The following is a 23566-nucleotide window of genomic DNA, read 5'->3' as shown; positions in this document are numbered from 1 at the left end:
AGGCAACAAGATGGATAGTATTTAATCATCACCCAATTTCATATATTTTAAAACCACACTGTGAGTAAAAAATTCACGTTTTTCATTCCACACCAAAGATTTATTTTCATTAAAGTCAGCCAGTCCTGGGTTCGAATGAGGCTTTCTTACTCTTTAGATTTATGAACTTTAGGTGTGTTCCTTAAACCCTGAAGCTAAAAGTTTTTCTACTTATAAAAGAGAGATAATAACACCTCTTACAGGGTTATTGGGAGGATTAATGAGGCACATTAGTGGTAGATGGCTAATTTGTCTCCCAGAATTGTACCGCTGTAGCTGGCACAGCCTTTCCACCTAAAGACTACTCTCCTGGCCTCTCTGGGAGCTAGATGCGGGCATGTGCTAATTTCTAGTCTGTGAATGACTGTTCTAAATTGTTGAAGAGAGAGAAATAAATGTCTCCCTTGTTTGAGCAACTGTTTTAGGGGTTTCTTTGTTACAGTTTAGCCCGTATCCTAACAGATAAAACTAACATGTTTTTACGTTAACACACATCTTCAAATACAATCAGATTCGAAGAATATCCAGTCATACTTGGAATTGCTATTTATAATTTTCTAAACTTAAGACAGGCATATTTCGCTGTGGCCAAAGAAATGCTTCTTATGCTAGCCACAGAATGCCCAGAAGTGATTCTTCTTCATAGAAATACACTCTATTCTAAAGCAACTGCTTTGTTTTTCTAATCTGCAAGTTTATAATTTATAGAAAACTTGGCTCATTTTATATTAATCTGGGATTTCTGATCTACTATTCTCAGTCAACAAACAAACAAACAAACAAAAAACAAACAAAAAAACACTTAGTTCTGCATCACATCACAATAAAGTAATTATTTACAGATTTAAATTAATATTAAGAAAACAAGTAAAAATAGTACATAAGATTCAACTGGTTCAGGCACAATACAGGGGCAGTTGAAAAAATACACTGTAGAAACATATTCAAATTCAGATATACATTGCTTGTATGTGAAAGCTTTCCACAGTAGCAACAGCAAACAAAAAGCGTATAAACAACAAGATACTGTCTTATAACAGCACCATGAAGCCGTGGCTAAGAGTTTGCCAAAAGTACAATCCTGAGATATTTCAAGACCAACGCTTTTCACATTTGTGCAGTGCCATTCAGAAGTAAACATGTTCTCACAGTTGCTTTTGTTTGGAGAGAGGCTGGTGTGAAATGACTGAAGCTTGGTTTGTAGCTATTTTGTAATGTTCTTGCCCAGAGCCTTGTGGTGGGGAAGGGAGTGGGGTTTCAGGAGTTGCTGAAAAAGAGCCAGAGAATTGTATTGTGATGGAGGCAGTCAAACTGCCCCACTCCCATTAAACCCTACACAACACCAATATGCACTATCCTATTTTGAAAATATTTTTAAAATATCATATATAAAATAGTGATTTGCGTTAGATGCCCTTGACATTCCATTGGAGAGGCGCTCTCACCCTACCTCCCCAAGTAGCATTAAACAGGAAGAGGTTATGCTAAAAATCTTCATAGTCACTTTAAGGTGTTTTCTGCCCTCTTTTTTTTTTTTGGTTGGTGGCCGATACGTATGGGGAACCTAACCCTGGCCTTGGTGTTATAACACCGTGTTCTAACCAAATGAGCAAACAGGCTGAGCTAGCCCTTCTGCCTTTCTTAATAGCATTTATGAATATTTGGTTATTTAACAAACCCAACAGAAAAAAGTTAGTGAAAATAATTAACAGAATGCTAGTTTTTTCAAATATTAGTAAACAATCTTTATAATTTGGCATTCAAAGTGCACATAAATTAAAAATATTTGAATTCCACTAATTCAGACATATTAGATGACATGAAAAGTAAAGGTAAAGGTACTTTAAATGTGTTTTGAAATCTAAGCTGTAGTCAAAAGCATTTGAAAAATACTGGCTTTATCACTTCAAAATTATTCTATTACAATCTGAGCTTGCCTGTTCCTTCCCCTTCAATGCAAAGAGCAAACCTGTGCAACTGAATAGAAAGTAACTAAATATTTAAAAAGTTGAATATTAAAAAGTTACAGTTTGAGTACTTCATTGTCTAGAATAGTATTTCTTCCTATGGTAAATTTTACTACATTATGAAATAATATAGGAGCTATTCTGCAGTTTAAAAAACTTGAGATATTTTAGTACTCATACATTATTATTCTATATATTTAATAATAATAATAGAAAATGTTTGATGATCAGACTGAGGCATTGTAAACTTCTTAGTTTTTTTTTCTCAGTTTTAAAAATTTCTATACAAAAATAAAAACTGTCAACTTTTGCCTGGTGTTCTTTAATATATTAACTTCATGTTATTGTTAATTATGGATTAACAATTACTTAGAAACAACATTTTAAAATGCAGTTTAATTGACAAAAGAATATCCAAATTTATTTTCAAAATTATTTCTGGATATTTAGAATGGGCCTAAAACTGCAGTGGCCTTCTCTAAAAAACAAGAAAACATGCATGAGCTTAAATTTATATTGTACGTTTTTAATGTCTTGTTTTGCATAAAATATAAACTAGTCCAAATGAGCACAAACAAAGCCAAGTTTTCCTTTACAAATGATTCTATAAATATTATGTTGAAAAAGGAAAAATAAAAACCAAAAGTGTGAGGTGATTCTTAAAAGATTAAGATCAGCAAATAAGTTTTTTGAAGACTAGAACACCAACATTTAAAATGTAAAGAATTCAACCACCAGGAGAATTGTCAAACTCTCTTGAAAGTTGATGCCTGCAATGTTTGATGTGTTGTTAATATGTTTTATTTCCCAAGTTTACGAATAACTGATCTCTAACCCAATTCCATAGACTCTAGCATGGTCTTGCCTCTCTTCCTGCTCTTGACTATCTATTAGATAAATATGGTAACATCTACTTTTCAGGGATGGTCCTAAGTTAATGTCTTTGGAACCATATTAAAAATAATATGGCTTAAATATACCATATTATTTTTATAATTTGTATGTTTTGCTAACTATTTCATTTTTGCCTCTCTTATATACTTGAAGAACATTGTGTTTGAAACACAATTTACATAAGATCTACCACTGCTTGTGTCTAAAGGACATCGTGATAGCTCCAAGTTCTGTGGCCTTTACTTTTTCTACCACAAGCTAAAAGTCAGGTGGTACTCACTAAAATGTTGTTTAAAGCATAGGACATTTGGGTAAAACAACATTGTAACTAGTTACTAAAAGCTATTGTAAATTCAGTAGGCCATACAGATATGCATAATAATTACATCACTATAATTCAAGTCATTTCAGTGGGTTAGCTTATTTGGTATTCAGAAGCAATAGATCAAAGGTAAATCTGGGATTAATTAGTATAAATTCAGAAACAATTAACTAATTCTAAATATTTTGTAAAATAATTAGATATTTTTATTCCCAGAGTAACTAACAAAAATAGAATTTGCATTAAGTCTGCAATAATAAAAGATTAACTTAGCTACTAACAACCCCTAGTATTTATATAGTCATTTGAATTCCAAGAAGTTTTCATAAACAGCCATCACTTTGCACAGTTCTGATATGCATGAATTCCAGTTACCATGGCTTAAAATAGCATGTCTCACAATGTGGTTCAAATTTCAGTTATCATGGTAACTCATAATTAACTGCGAGTAACTGCATAAACACAAACCTCGCTGTCAACTCTTCAGTCTACAAACAACTAGCTAAATAATACAGGTGCTTTGTGATCACATCACATCTTTCAGTTTGCTCATGACTGGTCATTAAGCATCACTTATTCAGTTTAGGCAGCAACAAAAAAGTCTATGGTTGTGTTGCCTTCCTGTCTCCCAGTGATAAATCCATGTGACATTTTATAAAGAAACAAAATGTGATAATGCTAGAGCAAAATTCACACCGACTGTAAGTGGAGTCATAGAAGAAGTAGTTGACTACGGGAATGTTGATGCTGCAGTTGTGTGAGTCTCTAAATACGCAGCCCGGAATTTAGTGAAGGAAAACTTGTCCACAGAAACAAGGAAACTGCATATGATGAAAAGGATGAAGATGTTCCAAAGAAAGTGAAACTGGCAAAAAACTTCAGTTTAAACAGATTTTCAGTGGGATTTCAGGACATTGGAAGTGCAAAAGATAAAACATGGAAGCTAATCCAAACTTCCAAAAGAGTAAAATTCATCAGGGCACAGAAAAGATGCTCGCCTTCCTATAGTAAGTTATAGAAGAAGCAGGCAAGCACTGCTCAAACTACACTTGACAATATTTTTATAAGGAAATAGAACACTTTAATTTTCAGTGTTTCTAATGTTTTATATTACAGTGTGCTAAATGTAATATTTTAAATTACAGTGAACTAAATGAATATTAGATCTATTATTTTTTCCAATTATTCTATATGTTTATAATCTATAGTTAAGAGAGTTCTTAATGTTTTGATGTTTTCAGAACAACCATAATTTTCCCATTGATTATTAAGATTCCTTTGCATGGTCATTATTATGGTCCCACAGTACCATGCAAAGTTAGGGCTACCTGTACGTTCTTTTGTGCTCTCAAAACCCATGAAGTAGAGATTTAAGTTCTCACATCATTTTATCGAGCAAACTCATGCCTAGAGAGACTAAGTGACTGGCTGAATATCGCAATTTCATACAGTTCAGTCCTGGAAAGTAAATTCTACCAAATTTTTACAATGTCTGGATACTAATAGAGTCTTCCCCAAAATTCCACTCTTTTCTCAGGAAATTAAGTTTAAGAAATATTACGGTGGAAAAATAGCCCAGATACTTACAGATCTGGTCTGTATGAACCAGTGTTGACATGGGACCTAAAAGTATAGTGTGTCCAGTTAATGGATCTTGAGACAAATGTGGGTGCATTGGATGATGGAGATGGCTACCATCGTTGGAAGCACCTTCAGAAGATAAAAAGATGCTTGCATTAGTGATACTTAATCAGGAATGGTGAGTTTACCTCAGCACACGTTTTGATTGACAGCTTGAATATTGCTATTTTTGCAAAGTGCTTTTTGGGAATTCAAAAGTAAATTAATAGAACCACTGCTATATTAAAAACAATGTCAGCTTTCACTGTACATTGGCTAGATTAATGTTGTATCATATTATGTTGTATATTAATAATGGACCTTGTGTGCCATTTCCTGGAATCATTAGGTTTGCTGCCTGTTGTTAAGGCAATTCCAAGAATCACTTACCTCAAGTTTATAGACTTTGGGATCACCCTAATAGCATGAACAATTTTTATTTCAAAAAGATATCATTAGGAACACATTAAGCACCAGAAAACTAAAAACAAATACAGTGATGTTACAAGGAAATTTAATATAGATCAGAACATAAAATAAATGATATTTTAACTTATTCCTGACATTTATTGCAGGAATGAAATCTCATTTTCTCGTTTTTACTGTTTTGTGTCAATTAATTACTCCAGGAGCATGATGTTCATTTTTAAGCTGTTTACTATATATATTTTTAGGTTGTGCTGCAATCCCAGTATTCTTGAGGTTTCAAAGGAATCAGGCATTAAAAAAAAAAAGCAAAACAAAACAAACAAAAAACCCCCCATAATATAGTTCAAGAAGTCCTACAAACAAGAAATACATTTTCATTTACCAAATTTGGAAGAATCTGAAAATTGAACTAAGAGGGATTGTGTGTGCTAAAGATGGTGGAGGCTGATAAGAATGGGGATTTGAATCCGTTCAAGTATGTTTGTTCATGTCAAATGGGTTTTCCAGACTTTCTAAATGTAAAAAAATTGAGGTCATTATGTCCCAGCAGAAGAAGGGAAAAGCAGGAACATGCAGCAACTTCAAAAGATGAAATGCACATGAACAAAAAAATGAATAGGTCAAACTTGTCCTAATCTACCTATTGTGCTGCTAATCAATAAAATGGAAATTCTTAAATGTACTCACCACCCAGTAACATTTCCTGAAGTAGGTTGTCAATTTTAACCATCCCAAAAAGTTTAACAAACTGTATTTGCTCAATCATTTGCCAAGTGATGCTCTGCAGTGTGGGCAGGAGCAGAAGCAGCTCTCCAAACCTCCCCCTGGAATCGTACTGCCGATCGTTGATGTAGTCCTCCAAACTGATCTGCACTTGGAACCGCATGTTCTTAATTTTCACTGGGTCACTTAGCCCTTTTGCATCTAATAAAGGAATGAAAAGGGCAATCTGAAGACTTAATCCAACTAGAGTATGAGAGTAAATATTCTAATGTTAAAAAGTTGTTTAATTTGCATTATATTAATTTTTAAGGGATTTTGAAAACAAACCTGGGTCAAAAAATACAATTGCCTTCAAACAAGCATACTCATTGTCATCAACCTGGATTTCTTGAAATGGTCGAACCAACTCGTCTAGAACACGATTAGCCACACGGCTGATCTCAACTTCACAGCTGTTCCGGTGAATAACCTGGTTGTTTCCTAGTGGGGAGAAAAGAATTAACCACCTTGTCCTAAATTTTATTTTGTCGATATACTAAAAATGGTCAGATATTGTTTAAAGTTTTGCCAATCAATGTTGAAAATTGTCTAGCCTGGAAGGAATAGTGATCATACTGCAGGCTCTCTCTCCAAAGGGTTGTTAATTATGTTAGAAAAACTTAAGAATACTTAAAGGATCAATAACATTGATAATGTGATCACATGCATTTTAACAGCCTCAATCACTGGTGATAACATGAAAGTACAGACTAATAACCAGCTAATAATTGACCAGGGAGAGTCAAAATATAGTGATTAGCTTTCCACTGTGTCAGTCATATATTAGTGTCTTACTCATTAAGGAACATAATGGAAATTCAAAAGAATCTTTCTTGCTTACAGTGGATTAAAAACAGCACTGTTTCGATGCTATTGGAATATGAAAGAGTAAAAACTATTGAGACGCAGTTTTTAACAAGCCTAAGTAAAGGAGGCTGACTTTTTCAAATTAACACGTGTATTCTGAGTTCTTTCATTATGTAAAATATTCCTTCTTTCTGGATTTCTTTAAATAGAGATGGGATAACCACTTTACGGTGCTGAATTCAAGGGAGTTCAGAAATTGGATACAGAGCTGACTCCTTAATTCTTAAAGATTTTTCTAACTTAGAAACTCTCTGGCTATATTAGGATGAAGTATAGCTTCTAAAATAACAGCTAAATTGCTATTTTCTGGTTTTATAAAAAGGAGAATGTTATGAATTCTTTCACGGCAAGTGAAGACAATCTTTAGGGTAACAACATGTCCAAAAGTATTCATACAATGCAGCCTCACTCTTTCTCTTTTTTTCCAGCTTTATAGAGGTATGATGGACCAAAAAAAAATAAAAAATTGTATGTATCTAATGTGTACAATGTGATGTTTTGATATACATATACATTGTGAAATAATTACATAATTATCACGGTCAAACTAATTAACATGTCACCTCCTACAGTTCCCTTTTTAATTTTTTTTTGAGCCACACTCTTTCTTATGCAAAATTAGCTTACTTAATTGTTGAGAGTAAAAAAATTTGGAACAGTATAGTAGACATTTTGTTTTCTAGGTATATTGTATACAGATCTCTGATGAAAACAGGACTCTAGTACTTCATCACTACTGGAAATGCAAGAGAAGTATTTAATAGCATTTCAAAGCATAGTTTCTGCATCACATTATGTGGTTTAGCATCTGGTCTATCTTTTCCAAGTATTGTGACCTTTGGTAAACTTTCTCTCCCTCCGTTTCCTCACCTGCAAAATGGGCTGAAAATAATAATATTTATCCCTCAGAGTTATTTTGAGGATTACATGAAAGAGTGTATGTATGCATGTAAAACACGTAAAGCAGTGCATTTACATAGTAACCCCTCAATAAATAGTGGCTATTGTTATATTATGTTCAACTTCACTTATATTTGAGGCCAAAATATCTATTACCAAAATAAACAATTAGTCATCACTTCACTTACGCCCAAGAGAGGTAGAGCTAGTGAGCAACAGAAGGATGTCAGCCCTTAAAACTTAATTTTATGAGTTAGGTAATGTGAGGGGATTAGAAAAAACTACTTAAAAAAGACAAAGCTTTCAATTTGTGTCTTTTCTCTCTTCCACCTGTTATTCTACTTTTGCACCTTCTAGCCCTCCTATCTATCAGAATTTTTCACACATTGCCGCTAATTTTTTTTCTTATTCAGTTATTTTGAAGCATGTTATGGGCAATGGAATCATAGGAGATAAATATGTTCCTTAAAAGTATATAAAATAATTACAAGCAGAAAATGAGGGAGTGTGAAAACCCACTGAGACTCCATAGGGCGGTCATATAAATCACTAATTCTTTGTCCTGATATGATATAAACATGACTCAGTATTATATTTATAGAGCAACATCTCTTTTTTTTTTTTATTTTTATCAGCACCGCACTCTACCGAGTGAGCCACGGGCCGGCCTTATTTATTTATTTATTTTTTAAATCTTAGTGCTCTCTGATAATCTCATTGCACTCTGAACTTACGTGCAATCAAGGCAAGGAAAAATAGGGCTTAGAGAGGACACAATCAATTAAATCCAATCTGTGAAGTGACAGCACCATTGGACAGTGTCCGTGAATGCTTGGTAAATACAGAATAGATCCTGCATACTATTATAAAAATGAAATATGCATAATTTCTTCTTAAATTAAAAAAAAAAAATACAAAACCTTACCCAAAAGCAAAATATCTTTATACATCATGGATCTCTTTGTAGCTCCAAGCAGTAAGTGTTCCCCTGCGTGAGCTCTCAGCAGTGCCACCTTAATGAAAAATTCAAAGTTTAACATTTAATTATAAAATACAGTGATTAAAAGATGGCATAATATGAGCCTGATTAACTTACAGTATCCTTTAAGCCTGGGACTTTTTTTTATTATTTGAAAAATGTATAATATTCATAGATACTTGCCATCACTAGGCTAGTTTTCTATTGCACCATGTCAATAAAGTTTACTTTTGGAATTTTCTAAAACTATCTAACAAGTCAATACAATGGCAGCAGAAAAAAATGCAGACCAATTAGTTGTTTTGGAGAGAAACAGAATCAAACAAACTGGAGTTCAAATCCCACCTTGGCCACTTATGACCTATTTAACTTTGAGTAAGCTAACCAGTATGTTTGGGACTCATTTATTTTCATCTATAAAATGTGGGTAGAGGGGAAAAAAATCTCACAGTGAACTCATGAGGACTAAATGATAAAAATATATGAAAAACATAATTTCCTGCACATAATAAACTGAACAAACAAAAGCAAAGTGAGGACTTGTAAAAAAAAAGATGGAGGCCTGGGTTCTGCCACTTTGTAGACTGAACTTCTAACTCTTTGCAATAAGCTGTCAATCGAGTTCCATTCACACACTCCATTACCTGCTGGGTGTCACTAGGAAGTATAGAAAGCATTTCAAATTTAACACCTACTGAGGTAATGTTTCTCCGATAGCCTCATCTTCCTAGTAAATGGCACCATCAAGAGTCTATTCTGAGTCCTCTCTAACTCTACTGCAAATCCTAGTGCTGCTTCTCAAATAAAAGCCAAATCAAGTACTGCTTTCCATCCCCATTGCTATCACCCCAGTTCAGTCCCTTGTCATTTGTTACCTGGACTATGGCAGCACACTCATAGGTATTCCTGCTTCCTTTCTGATTCCTTCATCATAAATCCTTGTTGACAGAGATTCTAAGACAATATTTGCAAAATAGTAATCACTTATCATCACCCCTCTGCTGAAAACTCTTCAGTGTTTCTTACTGGATTTCTTACTGCCCTTAGAATAAAATCCAACCTCTTCAACCATTCTCCCAGGTGATAGGAGGAGTGGGGGAGGTTTCAGTGCTTTGCCTCCCACCCTCCAAGTCTCTGACTTCTTGCAACACCCCTTGTCCGCATTGTTCCTGACTGACTCACAACCTTTGGACATGCTGTTCCTGAACCCGGAATGCTTTCTGCTCAGCTCTTGGCATGCTTGGCCACTTGTCATTCACGTCTCAGGAAATACCTTCTCGGATCCCCAATTTAATGGATCTCTTAATATCCTCCAGTCATTGTCCAGCAACTCATTCTATCCCATTTTATAGCATTTTATAGGACTTATCCCCACCTAGAATTAACTTACTCATAATTTGTATATTTTTTATTGTCTGTCTCTCCCAAATAGAATGCAGACTTTATGAGAATAGAGAGGCAATCTGTATTTTTACTGCTGAATACCCAGAATTCCTAAAACCGAACAGCAGTCTCCTAATAACTATTCCTTTGATGAAATTTCTGAAAAAATTTAACTGCGTTACGGATCAGTTTTAGAAACAATAAGATGGAGATAATGACACCTATGTCACTGAGCTGCTGAGAGAATTAAATACAATATTATAATTGATAATGCAACTGAAAGCTAATTCCCCAGTGTTTTATAATTATAGGCATTCACTAGTTAATTTTATACTGTTAATATTAATTATCAGTATTAAAGAATCAGCATATAAAACTATTTTTGACTGCTAGATTTCAACTTCTCAATTTTTAAATCAGTGTCTTCGTACATAAGTCAGCAACTTCTGAAGAAGAATGGTAATAAAAATATAAAGCTGATAAATAACACAACCCTACTTATATTGCTTGGGGTGAGACTAGAAGGTTTTAGCAATTTAGCATTATTCACCCTGGCATAACCTTCTGAGCCAAGCTATCTTTATGATATGTCAATAACTGTGACTCATACCAGGAAGGCAGTTACAGAACATTTTAAGAATGATTTCAGATTTCACAGTATTTTTTTCCTGTCACCAGGTGAAATGCACTCTTAGAAATGTAACTGCTAACTTCCTATGATGACTTTTTTCTTGTGTAAATATTTTTCCCTTTTTTTATTTTTACACAATGGTGCCCTTTTCCCCTTGATTGTTTGTTTGTTTTTGTGTATCAAGGGTAAAGAACACTAGTCAGAGGGTACATAAATATACACTGGGCATAACACTTATGTTTAATTCAATGTGAGAGAAATGAACATTTTCACATTATTTTCATCTACAAACATTATATACTACTTAGAAGAGTTCAAAATGAATCTAAAATAATCCAATCTTCATTGACTAATTAGGAAATTCAAGTTCTTAACTATTAACTAAAATGTCTTAATGGACATGGGACAAAGTATAAAAATATATGTATTGAGAAAAGATCACTAAATCTGAATTCTTTCTATTTCTCTGTAAATTTCATATCATAATTCTACGGACTTTTTTGCCAGATCTATAATTTTTGCAAAATAAAAGCTGGAATAAAATTGAAAGCATGAAAACCAAAACTTTATATTTCAATAGCAAAGTACCAACAAAGACACCAACGAATCCCGTGTGGTATCTCTGTAGGAGTCACCTGGTATTTCTGAGAAATTTCATATGGCATCTTCAGTAAACACCAAGACACAGCACTGCACCGTTTGCCTCCCAGACATTTACTCTTCCAATACTTTATCTCACAACGGTATTACTTGCTGTCTTTCTTCCTCACATAAACTTTTTAAAACTCCGAGAGGGCAGAACAGTGTCTTGTTAAACTCTTGTCCAATCGATAAGTTTGATAGACTCTTAAAATAGGAGTCAAACAGTAGTGCCTCTTGATAGAACAAGAAGGCAAATAGACAACAAAATCCAATCATTTTTTCATAAGATAATTTATCTTTTGTCAAATGCAGTAAATGTATTGCGAATATATTTGGAAGAACATAAAAACTTAGCAAAGTTCAAAAAATATTTTTTAAAGCGTTCATTATTTCTTTAACTGATACCTGGTCATCCAATGGTAACTCACAGAAGGCAGGAATATATTTAGCCCATTCCACCAAGACTAAGAGCTGCTGTTTCATAGATTCACAGACATCACCAACACTTGCAATTTTCTTAACATTTATGTCAGTGCTTGCCCCAGGGCTTGAGACTGAGATCTAGCATGAGAAGACCATTATATTAATTGATTATTTAAAATAATACATAGCCATTACTCCTCTTTTTTCTATGACTGCAATAAATAAATACCATTGAAACAGAAATTATTATTGTCATAGTATCTAGAAATATAATAAACACTTTTTGACTGAGAAACAAAATATCTCTCTGCTTACAGATTACATTGAAAATATTCAATACATGTCATCATGTTTTGGTAACAGTACCTAATTTTACTTGCCAAATCTGTAAACTAAGTTACCACAAGTTTTGGGGAGTTTAGTAATTCAAAATGGCTACACAAAGCGACAGGCAGTATCCACACGAAATACTTTCTGTGACTCTATTTTTAATTAAAAATGATATTTGCATTAAAATCCATCTTTAATTTGTTGAAGTTTATAAACAAAACATTTCCAGTGGAAACATTTACCAAACTGGGGAGAAAAGATTTGGCTCTTGACTTAGCAATGCTGAAGAGCTTAACATACAATAATAGATTTTTAAAACTGTATATAATTTTTAACTATATGAAAAATATACATGGTGTTAAAAAGCCTTTCTGCTGGGCTGACCCGTTGGCTCAGTTGGTTAGAGCATGGTGCCGATAACAAAAACACCATCTAAAAGTTTTAATAAACTTAATTTGTGAACATGCGTTGTGTATATGTCTTTATATGTATCTGGATATTTTCTCACAGCTCCCCTAAAAGGATTCTCTAAACTGCTTTATTGGTTTCTAAAACATTCTCTAAATGCTTTACTGGACCATCAAGTAATCTTCAAGTAATGATAATAATGGTGATGTTAACCTCATCGATTACCCTTGTGTTATCAAATACAAAAGTAGTCACACTGACTCGTTAAAGGATCTGATTAACTACATAGCAATTTCATAATTTGATTTATAATAGAAAAATATCATTAACATTTCTTACAGAGGCAATGCTAAAATAAACTGTCTTCAAAGGATTTTTTAAAATTTAACTCTTAAATGACTCATTTTTATGTATATAAGTAATGACTTGCTCTTTTTACTTTAGAACTGATATTCTCACTCTAGAAATTAAAATAATAAATCTCTGTTTCTCCCTTGTTTTCTGAATTTTGGCTCTTCATTTAAATATGTTTCCAAAGCAGATGCCAAGATGACTTCGTGAGTCCAGAAGTCATTTTCAAGGAAAGAAGCTCTGATGGCAGGTCTCAACCAAATTCCCCAAATGTTCTGGTAGCAGATTTTACAGAGTCAGCCAATAAAATCAAATACTGTCCCCAGAATACTCTGCCTTGTATTAGGTATTTTTAATCAACCTTGTAACCAACTTTTTTTTTTTTTTTAAGCAATCTATCTTAGACTTAAATTCATCTAACTTTCCCATTTAAAAAGAGGGTCTTGTACAAGAAAAGTCAAAATTAAGTCAGCAGTCCCACTAATACTTTCAAAGCAAAACGCTTGAATTTGTGTAGATGTAGTTTATTTTAGCAATGAGTACATTTCAATGAAATTAGATTATTTTAATAGATTATTTTAATCAAGTGCCTAAATAGACACGTGATTCTGTGAAATGGGACTGGATGCTGGTGTTCAGCGGGTACCTGGCGAGACCGAACTTCAGCTTGTGCCAATGTGTTAATGGAGGGGATGTTGCTGCCATCAAATGTGTTTCTTCTGGTGCTTATTCTATCACGTTCATTTTGCACAGCTAGGGGAGAAAATCACAGTATTTATTGGTCAGTTCTCATTAATATATCAGGACATACAATTTAAAGTAACAAAAAAATGTACAAAAGAATGAGAAAGGGTCTTTCTAAAAGACCTCTGGTGAAGGGGGAAGATTCAATCTGAAAATATTTTCATTCTGTACCACTTTTCAAGGTAGGAATGGCCAGACTTGTCACTTAAGCTCATGAAATGTTGCTGTTTGGGACTTCATGATGGCATGCATGTTAGAAAGTGTTGTTTCAGCCAGTTCCACAGTGCTGTATTTTTAATAGGATGCTTTTCTATTTTCTCAAAGTTAATAACACTATAAGATAACTACAGGAAGAGTATTGCCTGTGAGATTAACCAGGTCAAAGATAAGAATGTATTCAGTGTCAGAAAATATGAGTCATAGATTTGAAGCTTCCATTTTCTTTTCCTATAGAACACTAGCAAAAATGGAAAGTAAATTTATCTTAGTTAAGATGATTTTAAGATTGCAATTTTATGATCTCTTATGAAACACTGTCCTTTCGACACTTTAGTGACATTAATAAAGCAAAAGTTGAACCAGGTAGAGGCCTCTCCTGAGCAGACTGAGGTTTTAATATCAGCGTTTAGAAAGGTGAAGAAATCCTATTGTCGTATGAAAAGTTTGTAAAAGAGGGCCAGATCTGCTTCCTTATTTCAGAAAGGAAAGAATAATGTATATTCCCAAATCTCTTATTGAAAACTACATTTTTTAACTATAAGAAAGAATTAGAGAGGAAATGTTATGTAGTATATTTGTCATATAAAGAATAAAATGAGTCAGGTTTCAAAATTGAATTTCAAAACCTAGTATGTAAAATATCTTCCATTAACAAGAGAAAAAAAAACAAAGCCTGTAGCCTCTAAATTATTCAGGTTAATGCTCTAATCTGTTCTGTTGGAAAGATAAGACATTAAAGTATCAGGTTTTTTTCTGTAATTTCTTTTATTAAACAAATCCACCAAATTCTATACATAATCTAGTAACAGAGACTCAAAACTTACTATTAACAATCAACTCCATTAAGTTGGGAGGGAAAATACTGGATATTTTGCCTTTAAGAAAGACTGAGTAGTCTCTAAATTGGAATGAATCACTAATATTTTAAAATTATACTTACTGGTAGCTTACTTATTCTATTTTTTTTAAAAAAGAAATTATCGATTTACAACTTTAACTCATTTGGAAAGCATATGTGGAGACAGAAAATAAAATGTTAGCTATGCTTTTATGAATTTTATTTACATGATCAATCTCTAGAAAAAATGCAAAAAGATATTGTGAACATTTATAATTTTCTCACTGTTACCATTTTTGACATAAAATTATGTTTATATAGGTTTTCATCTAAATAATTTTCCAATTGTGCTATTACTGTAAAGAAGGGAAATATATCAACTTTGAAACTCAAAAGTTACTTTCTAATCTATTTAGGAAAATTAAAGCATTGTTTTATGAATAGTAGAAGATATAATTTCACTGTTTTTGAAAATTATTTTATTGCACAAATTGTAAAACTCATAAAGAAAATATTGTGATTAGCTTGCCCTTTTGTAGGGGTAGAAATGGGGTTCTAGTAGAAATGTATGAAGACGATTGACAAAGTATGTAATTAATTCTATAAACTACCAAATAGAGCTTTTATAACATTAGAAATAAGTCATTTTTGAAATGAGAAAGTACTTCTTTAATTTTGTGAACTTTACTCTTTGTCATCTTCTTTGAGACTAACAACCTGAGCAAAACTAGTGGTTTTTGTTTTTAAATTTAAAATATCAAATGGCAAAGTAAAAAACTAACTATCTTCAAGATGAGTTTAATATATTTACACGTCTGTAGTATATAGTAATTTGATTTGATTTTTATGGTTTGCAAAATAGTTGTGAAAAATATATCTTTGTATATGATTGGCACAGGCATGCTGCAAAACTGACAGGCATAAATCTTGTACCTGCCAAACATTTAGAATGTATTCAACTCATTCGTTTCTAAATTAACCATATTTATAATGTAGGAGAATATACTCAGATTATTTAGTGCATTCTAAGTGAAATTAGTACACACTAAAATGGCACATCCAATCTGTTGTGTCTGTCCATCAATAGAATAGAAGAAGCTCGCTGAGACGGAGGATTATTTTGTCTATTATGTTCACGACTGAAACCTCAGCAACTAGAATAGTGTTTGGAAAATAACAATGCTCAATATATATGTGTTAAATGAATGAATGCATGAAAAGTAGATGTTCAATTAATGTTCATGAAATGAATAAAGATATCCAATAATTGAGAATAAAAAAGCCTTTAAAAATACATTTGTAATTTCAACCTATTCATAGATTTTGTCTTTTATATTTTGAACAGGATGCTGGAATTTTATTTTGACAATAATTTTGTTGCCAGGGATAACAAAGTGGTGGAGAAAATGGTGTCCGTAATCAGTCACCAGATAAAAGACTGGCTCCACCGCTGGATGTCCTTGAACTAAATTCTTTAACTTAAGGAATCATAGAATCAGAATTCATGTAAAAATGTTATTGTAATTAATGAGAACGTGTATGTACGTTTATCACTTTTCATCAATAATGTTAATTATTATTACCTTCTTTTTTCATTCCTGCTCTAAAACACTTTTTTAATCGACAGTATCTACATTGATTCCTTTTGTCCTTGTCAACAACACATTGCCGACTGAACCTATAACATCAAAGAAAGATACATTAGTTTGTAGGTAACTATTATTTATCAAAAAAAGAAAAAAGCATATAAACAGACAAAGACACTTCAAGTAAGTATGGTCAAATTTGGCTGAATAGAAAGAATGTGTAACAACAACTATGACCTTTTCAGGCTCATTGTCAGCACATACATAGAGAAACAAGCCTCACCTCTCATGCAGTCTTTAAAATAAAATAAAACTGAATGACTGTCTTATTTTTGGCCAGTGTACATGATCATTTCTGTCATGAGTCATGAAAACCAAACCCTAGTTTTAAAATCTTTGACATATAAATTCTAGTTGCTCATTGCTGAATAATTTCAGTGTGATGAAGAATGTATCGGAACTTCACTCACCTACACATTCATGATTTTCTATTTTTAAATATTCTTTTATTAATTTTAAATGTACCTCACACCCAACTGAAGTTTACTCTAAATGTCAGATTACATCTCAAGGAGCCCTTGAGAACAGCATTGAGAGTACAGTCTTTGCACAATGAGGAACCACTTCATAGCCATCAGAATGACTGCCATTCAAGAAAAAGACAATACAAGGGAGCGTGTGGAACAATCGAAACACTTACATATTGCTTGTTTAAATATTAAGTGAATACAACTGCCTTGGAAGCAAGTGTGGCAATTTCTCAAAAAGTTAAACATAGAGTTACCATATGACTCAGCAATTCCATACTAGTCTATACCCTAGAGAAATAAAAACATAACGCTCACACAAAAAGGTGGACACAAATGTCTATAGCTGCATTATTCCTAAAGCTATCAACTGATGAATAGAGTAGATAAAAAGAATGTGGTATGCCACCATGACAAAATATTATATGTCAATAGACGGAAATAAAGTACCAATACATGCTACAACATAGATGAGACTTAAAAACACTATCATAATCTAAACTAAAGAAGTCAGACACAAAAGACTACATACTGTGTGGTTTCATTTATGTGAAATGTCCAGAAGAGACAAATCTACAGAAACAGAGTAGACTCATAGCTGGGGAGGGAGTTGGGGGAAAATGGGGAGGAACCAATAAAGGTTTCTTTATAGATGATGAAAATGTTCTAAATTGATTGTAGTGATGGTTGCATAACTCTGTAAATACACTAAAAAACCGAATGGTATATGTAAGCAAAACAAAAGAGTACAGTCTCTAAAATTAGATCTGAGTTTAAGTCCCAGTTCCACCACTCACTCTCAGTAGAAGTTGGGATTTTAAATAACTTTAATTTAGAATTGTAAAATATAGAGAGCACTTGCTGTAAAAGGTCATTGTATGAATGTACTTAAAGGAGTCTGGGGCAAATATTAACAATACAGTAAAAAATAACATTTCAAAATTCCAGTATAAAGTTACCCATATTTATTTACATATCCCTGATTATTTATAGTTAATTATTAATGAGAAGAATAAGGGGACATATTCTGTGACCTAAAAAAGAAAATATTTCTCCTAAAAAATCTGAGTAGCCACTTAAAATTGAATGAGAAGTATAGCCTACGATAAGTGAATTCAGCTAGAAATGATATGTGCTTTCAGGATGAGCAAAAATGTGTTCATTGGGAACATGTGACTGAGGAGACTCAGGAAAGGGGATCAGATTACCAAAAAATACAACAAAGAGAACACATCCAATTAACATCAAATTGGTAACAAAAATTGAATAAACATATATTATTAAGCACCTACCTTGTTCAAAATCCTGGTGTAGGAATTAAACGGAGGAATATTACTCGTCCCCTTCATTCAAGGGAATTACAATCTAATAGAGTACACATACTAGTTTGCAAATAGCCACCATAAAAAAAAAACCTAATGTGAGAATGGTTGAAACAGCAATTTAAAGTGCTTTGGGAGGGAAAGCCCAACTTCAGTGTGATGGAACAGTTAGAATGGAAGTGAAATTTGTAAGCTTAAAAAAAATGGATAAATTTGAGACCAGCAAAACCTGAGATTAAAAATACTTTTATGCTCCTAAACTTCATCAATATAATAAATATTTTCCAAATGGAAAATCATAGCATTTGCTTAATACCAAAACATATTAAAAAGGCTACATTGGAAGCAGCATTCATGATGGGAATGTGCAAGAAGGTAAACCTGACATGTTCTTAGAATATTTATAAATTTCTCAGAGCTGCTCCGGGAGCACTCACTTCCCACTCTTCCCATACAGGCAAGATGGAAATCTTGAAAGCCCTTTGGGCTGATATTCTCTGATTCTTACTAGTTGTTTTCAGATTTAGATGTATGGATCACCACTTTTCATGTAAATGTATTTCATTTTTAACAGTATACATGACTCCAAGAAGTGCTGTTTACATGTCATTTTGTATTTATTTCAATTGTTAAGTTTTTAAGAGCACTCAATATTCAATATAACCATAGAGAAAATGTTGTTGAGGAAGGAAATTGATCTACTCTTCTAGTTTCGATGTATATAAAAGCAAAACCCATATAAATTACTCTTTTTTGTTTACCAAGAAGTTTCTAAAATGGGTGGTTAACATTTCTTTCAACCTACTTCAAACTCTCCTGGAAAAATTACTGGAGAACACCAGGTAGATATTTGGGAAGTTATATATTAACTTTTATTACGCCCTGAGAAATGAAACAGCACCATGCTGTGAGAGTTAACTTCTTCTCAAATGTCCAAGTTGTTTTTAAAACAATATAACAATCCTACACATGCCTTTCACTGATAGGGCAAACATAGACTTTTTTGTTAAAATCAGCCATTTTTGTTAATAGCTTATATTCAACCTAGTTGTAATCTGCATTCAGGAACTCTCATACTGAACAAATGCTGATATTTATATCTAAGTTGTGTTATGATATTGTCTAGATACTACTAAAAAAAATAGCCTACTAGAAATGTGTGACACACAAAATCTGGTTAAATAAGCTATAGATGGAACATTTAAATTCAACGGCAAAAAATATGGCATGAGAAATGTATTTTAAGTTTTAGGACTGAAAATTAAATTTCACTTATTGACAACAAGAAGCTACCAAAGTCATCTGCACTTAGGTAGTTTTCCTTAAAAGACCCAGGATGTAGTAATGCGAAAAAGGAAATCAACATGCAGAAAAATACACACATTGAGAACCCATTTAAATGCAGATTTTATAATGTTTACTGGTATATGAACATGTGGTAAAATGATAAAGAAACACAAGGAAGAGATCAACACCCCATTCCAGATGTAGTTACCTCTGGGAGACAAAGGAGAAGGCAACAGGGGAGGTGTCCACTAGAAGCTTCAACTATGTTGGTCTAAGCTGGGTGGTAGGCATGTGGATTTTTTTATATACCTTTATAAGCCTAAAATGCTTCCATAAAAAGAAGCACCTGTGTAAATGCATCCTGCATGCATTCCCACCCATTGTCCCTTTTACTGCACCTTGGAGATTTCGTTGATAGAGTTACAGATATTTGAAAGCTTGAATTTTCTTTCCCTACTTCTTGCATGCTATTTTGGAACACATCTAAAGATAACTTTCCTAAAAGGAACATTTCAAGTACCTGCAGGAATAAACGTGACTCTTGCGTATGCTGCGTCTGAAGAAGCCCTTACACCCATCACAGCTCGATGCCCCGTAGTGCTTTCCTGTTGCTCTGTCCCCACAGATAGCACATAGACAGTTGACACCATTCTCTGTGGTATTCATACTTGTTGTCTCTGGAGCAGAACTATCTGTTTAAAGGAAAAAAAAAAAAAAAAAAGAATTGTCCTACTAGTTTATATTACAGGCTTGAAACAGTCCATCTGTTGGCTTCTTGGAGGCCTCACAAAAGTACTTTTCTTTCAACCACTGGCTGCTTCCATTCCAAGCTCCCCTCTCATTTCTGACCATTAAACTTTGGGATACCATGGTGCTGTCTTCCAACAACACTGTTTCCCAAAGCAGGTTCATCCAGTCCCATGACATTACATTTCTTCTATATGATGAAAAACCCCAATATTTTATCTCTAACCCTCATATTCTGCATGGGGTTCAGTCTGAAATGACTAAGTACTTATTTAAGAAATTCCTTTTGAAGACTAATAAGAATCACAAATTAATTCATCAAAACAGAACTCTTTCATTTTCCCCCTAGAACTTACCCTTCCTTCAGTCTTCCCTGTATCAGTCAACGATTCCATCTAGTACCTAGGACTAATAACTTGGGAGTCTTCCTTGATTTCTCTCCTTCATCCTTTATATCCAACCCATCAGTAAATCCACATTTAAAACACATATTTCATCCACAACTTTTCACCTTTTCACCTTGGTGACCCTCATTCAGTCAACCATCATCTGTCCCCTGGATTATTTCAATAGCCTCCTGTCTAATCTCCCTCCTGCCACCCTTGCTCCTCTGCTGTTTTTCTGTTACCCCAAAGCCACCAGAGTGATCTTGGTATAAGAAATTCACATCATGTCACTCTTCTGAGTCCAACCCTGCCATCATTTGTCACTAGATACAGAATGAAGCCTACACACCTCACTATGGTCTGTAACCGCCTGTACGATAAAGTCCCCTCCCCCACCCCCACCTCTCTCCCTCAGTATCTCCAGTACTTCCAGTACTGTTTTTCATCTGGTTCACTATTCTCCAGCAATGTTTTTTTTTTTTTTGCAGTCTATTCATATTTCAAAACTTTTACACTTGCTCTTCCTTCTGCCTGGAAGGAAAGTTCTTCTTGAAGCCTTTCTTTGAGCTCGATATCAGGTTTCTGTTCAAACCTCACATTTTGTGTAAAATCTTCCCTGAACACACATTCTTCTAAAAGAGTCACCTCCTATCTTCAAGTAGAACCTAGAGCCCTACTTATTTTCTTTTTCTTAAATAACAACTTCATTGTCTAGAATTACATTATATATTTCTTTACTCATTTTTATTGTCCATCTTTACACTAGAATGTAAACTTTCAGATGTCAAAGAATTTATCTGTCTTAGTCACCCCTCTGTTTTCCACTTAATAGAATTGAGCCCAGCATATAGTGGGCATCTAATATATAGTTTTGAAAGAAGGAGCATTAAAAAATATGCAGATGATATTTTTACTAAATAAATATTTCTTAAATAAGTTAATATTGTTGACTATATCTTTAAAAATCTGTATGTATTCAACATATAGATATATAAGGTATTATATTAAAAATTTAATTTATCATAAAATTTTATAATATAAATATAACAACAACTCATTATTATATCTCCAATATAACAAAGCGATAAGATTAAAGGTTGTCATGACTCAATACATTCTGTGACATTACATATGTTCTACTTACCAGTACTTTTGAGTACACAAGTATTGTCATACATAATTTTATAAAATTAGGAAAAAATTTTAAGGAGGGTATGCTTAAGGTTAATCAGGTGACATTATAGAATTTAAATGTTATAAATTGTATTTTGCTAACATTAGCAAAATAGATATTAGCAATATGTAAGTTAGAAGTGTTCAGAACTGATTGTGTTGTGGAATAGTACAATCCATAGAAATGTGAAAAAAAATCAATTCTTTCTTCAAGTTGAATGCTATACTTACATATTATTGACCACATTATTACAAACAAACAAGTTAGATCTTTGGAAATAGGCATAAAAGTTAGTTGTTTCAGTATATTTTGCTGAATATTTATGGTGAATTTGTTTCTACCATTTAATAATTTAGAGTCTTCTTTTTTAAAGTCATGATTCTAATGAGATAAATACTCCATTAAATATCCCTAAACATAAGGAACTAAAACATTGACTTCCAAGAGTTGCACTACAGATTCGTTTTAACTCTATTTGTGCTAAAATTTCAGAATTCATCTTTTAACATTTTTTTCAAATCTCCCCACTAATAAGTTATCATTTATAGCTTATTAGAGCACTAAGCATACAAATTGTACAATAGAGTAAGTTATTAAGATATCTTCAGTACAAGATGCATTCTCAATCCTGAACTAAACACACACACACACACACACACACACACATTTTCCAAAGTATACATAATTACTAGACATTAGGAATTCTAACAATTATAAGTTACTTTGGAAAAGATTTTTACTTAGAAAAATTTAAATTTGAAGTCAAGAGTAAACTGTATTACTTAAAGACATAAACTCTAAACAACTCATGTCTTATTGAAAGTTAAAATGTGACAGTAGATAAATAACAAGAGCTTTGTGAGGCTAAACATTAGCCTGTCAAGTAAGGTTATAATATAAACCTTTGTTTCCTTTCATATTTGCATTCAATGCAAAAGCTTGATAGCAATTTTAAATGCAGTTTCTCATCAGTAGCAATTCAGAACTGGAGGAACGAAAGGAGGAAGCAATCAGTAGATCTCCCCAGTGTTCTATGGAAACTGTTCTCTAATTCATTTTAAATATTGCATAGAAGACATATTTTCACAGCCAATCTGCCAATATTACGTATTTCTATGATTTACAGCAAATAAAATAACTACTGAAACTACTCTTTTTACCCAACTGGCCTATGACAGAACTCTGAGGTTACTTTATTACACAAAATCAGGCTTTTCCTATCTCCAACATAAAATAGACTTAGCATTATTAATTTAAATTTTGTGATGAAGTGCAAAAGCTCAGATTGTGGCTTTACAAAGCAAGCACTGATTTCTCCGGCAATAAAACATTGAGCCACCCCCTCAGCAAGCTCAGTTTAACTTCTCTCATTAAACATACTTTTCTTTATACCTATAAATGGATGAGAACTCACCATTTGAATTATATAGGATCTGCATAGTTTCAAACTCCAAAGTTGTGTAAGTTGGGTCCAAAACTTCACTGTAATTTGCCATGTCCATGTCCAGTATCGATTCTGATACCCTCATCATTGATTTAGAAACGCACATACAGGTGGCACCTCAAGCCCAGTGCGTGTGATGACTGTTTTGCTTTCAATCTGTGAGTGATTATCCAAAGTTAACTGTAACTGAGTGACTTAAGTGCTGCAGTGGGAGGGGCTGTAAAACTGTAACCTTCTTCCACAGGCCATATTCTGTTTACTTCTTCTTTTATGGCATACAAAAGCAATTCCTTGTGATAATCTTGGAATGCTTCGTGGTATCACCTTATCTGAAGTGCTGTAGTG

At 33.2% G+C, this 23566-nt stretch overlaps 1 protein-coding gene across 1 annotated transcript; it reads right to left on the bottom strand.

The window, feature by feature from the left end:
- Positions 1–1184: 1184 nt before the first annotated feature.
- HNF4G (hepatocyte nuclear factor 4 gamma) lies at positions 1185–23327 on the bottom strand. The gene is made up of 10 exons (XM_063079941.1): positions 23192–23327; positions 19991–20162; positions 16332–16426; positions 13594–13700; positions 11841–11996; positions 8726–8813; positions 6322–6474; positions 5959–6195; positions 4810–4932; positions 1185–1306 (listed from the first exon to the last, which is right to left on the bottom strand). The coding sequence occupies exons 1-10, from the start codon at positions 23325–23327 to the stop codon at positions 1185–1187; spliced, it is 1389 nt and encodes a 462-aa protein (XP_062936011.1).
- Positions 23328–23566: the final 239 nt, after the last annotated feature.

The sequence above is a fragment of the Cynocephalus volans genome, chromosome 15, assembly GCF_027409185.1.
Source record: "Cynocephalus volans isolate mCynVol1 chromosome 15, mCynVol1.pri, whole genome shotgun sequence".
NCBI classification, from domain to species: domain Eukaryota; kingdom Metazoa; phylum Chordata; class Mammalia; order Dermoptera; family Cynocephalidae; genus Cynocephalus; species Cynocephalus volans.
Note: the sequence above shows the minus strand (reverse complement) of the source record. Positions and strands in the feature narration are given on the sequence as shown.

What these genes read in the sequence shown, in the direction of transcription:
- HNF4G (XM_063079941.1), bottom strand. Translation starts at nt 23,327, where the DNA reads ATGTGCGTTTCTAAATCAATGATGAGGGTATCAGAATCGATACTGGAC. An exon ending in CTGAAGTTCGGTCTCGCCAG is followed by an intron (nt 11,997 to 13,593) that starts GTACCCGCTGAA and finishes TTCTCATGCTAG; the next exon opens with ATCTCAGTCTCAAGCCCTGG. An exon ending in TAAAGATATTTTGCTTTTGG is followed by an intron (nt 6,475 to 8,725) that starts GTAAGGTTTTGT and finishes TCTCCCCACTAG; the next exon opens with GAAACAACCAGGTTATTCAC.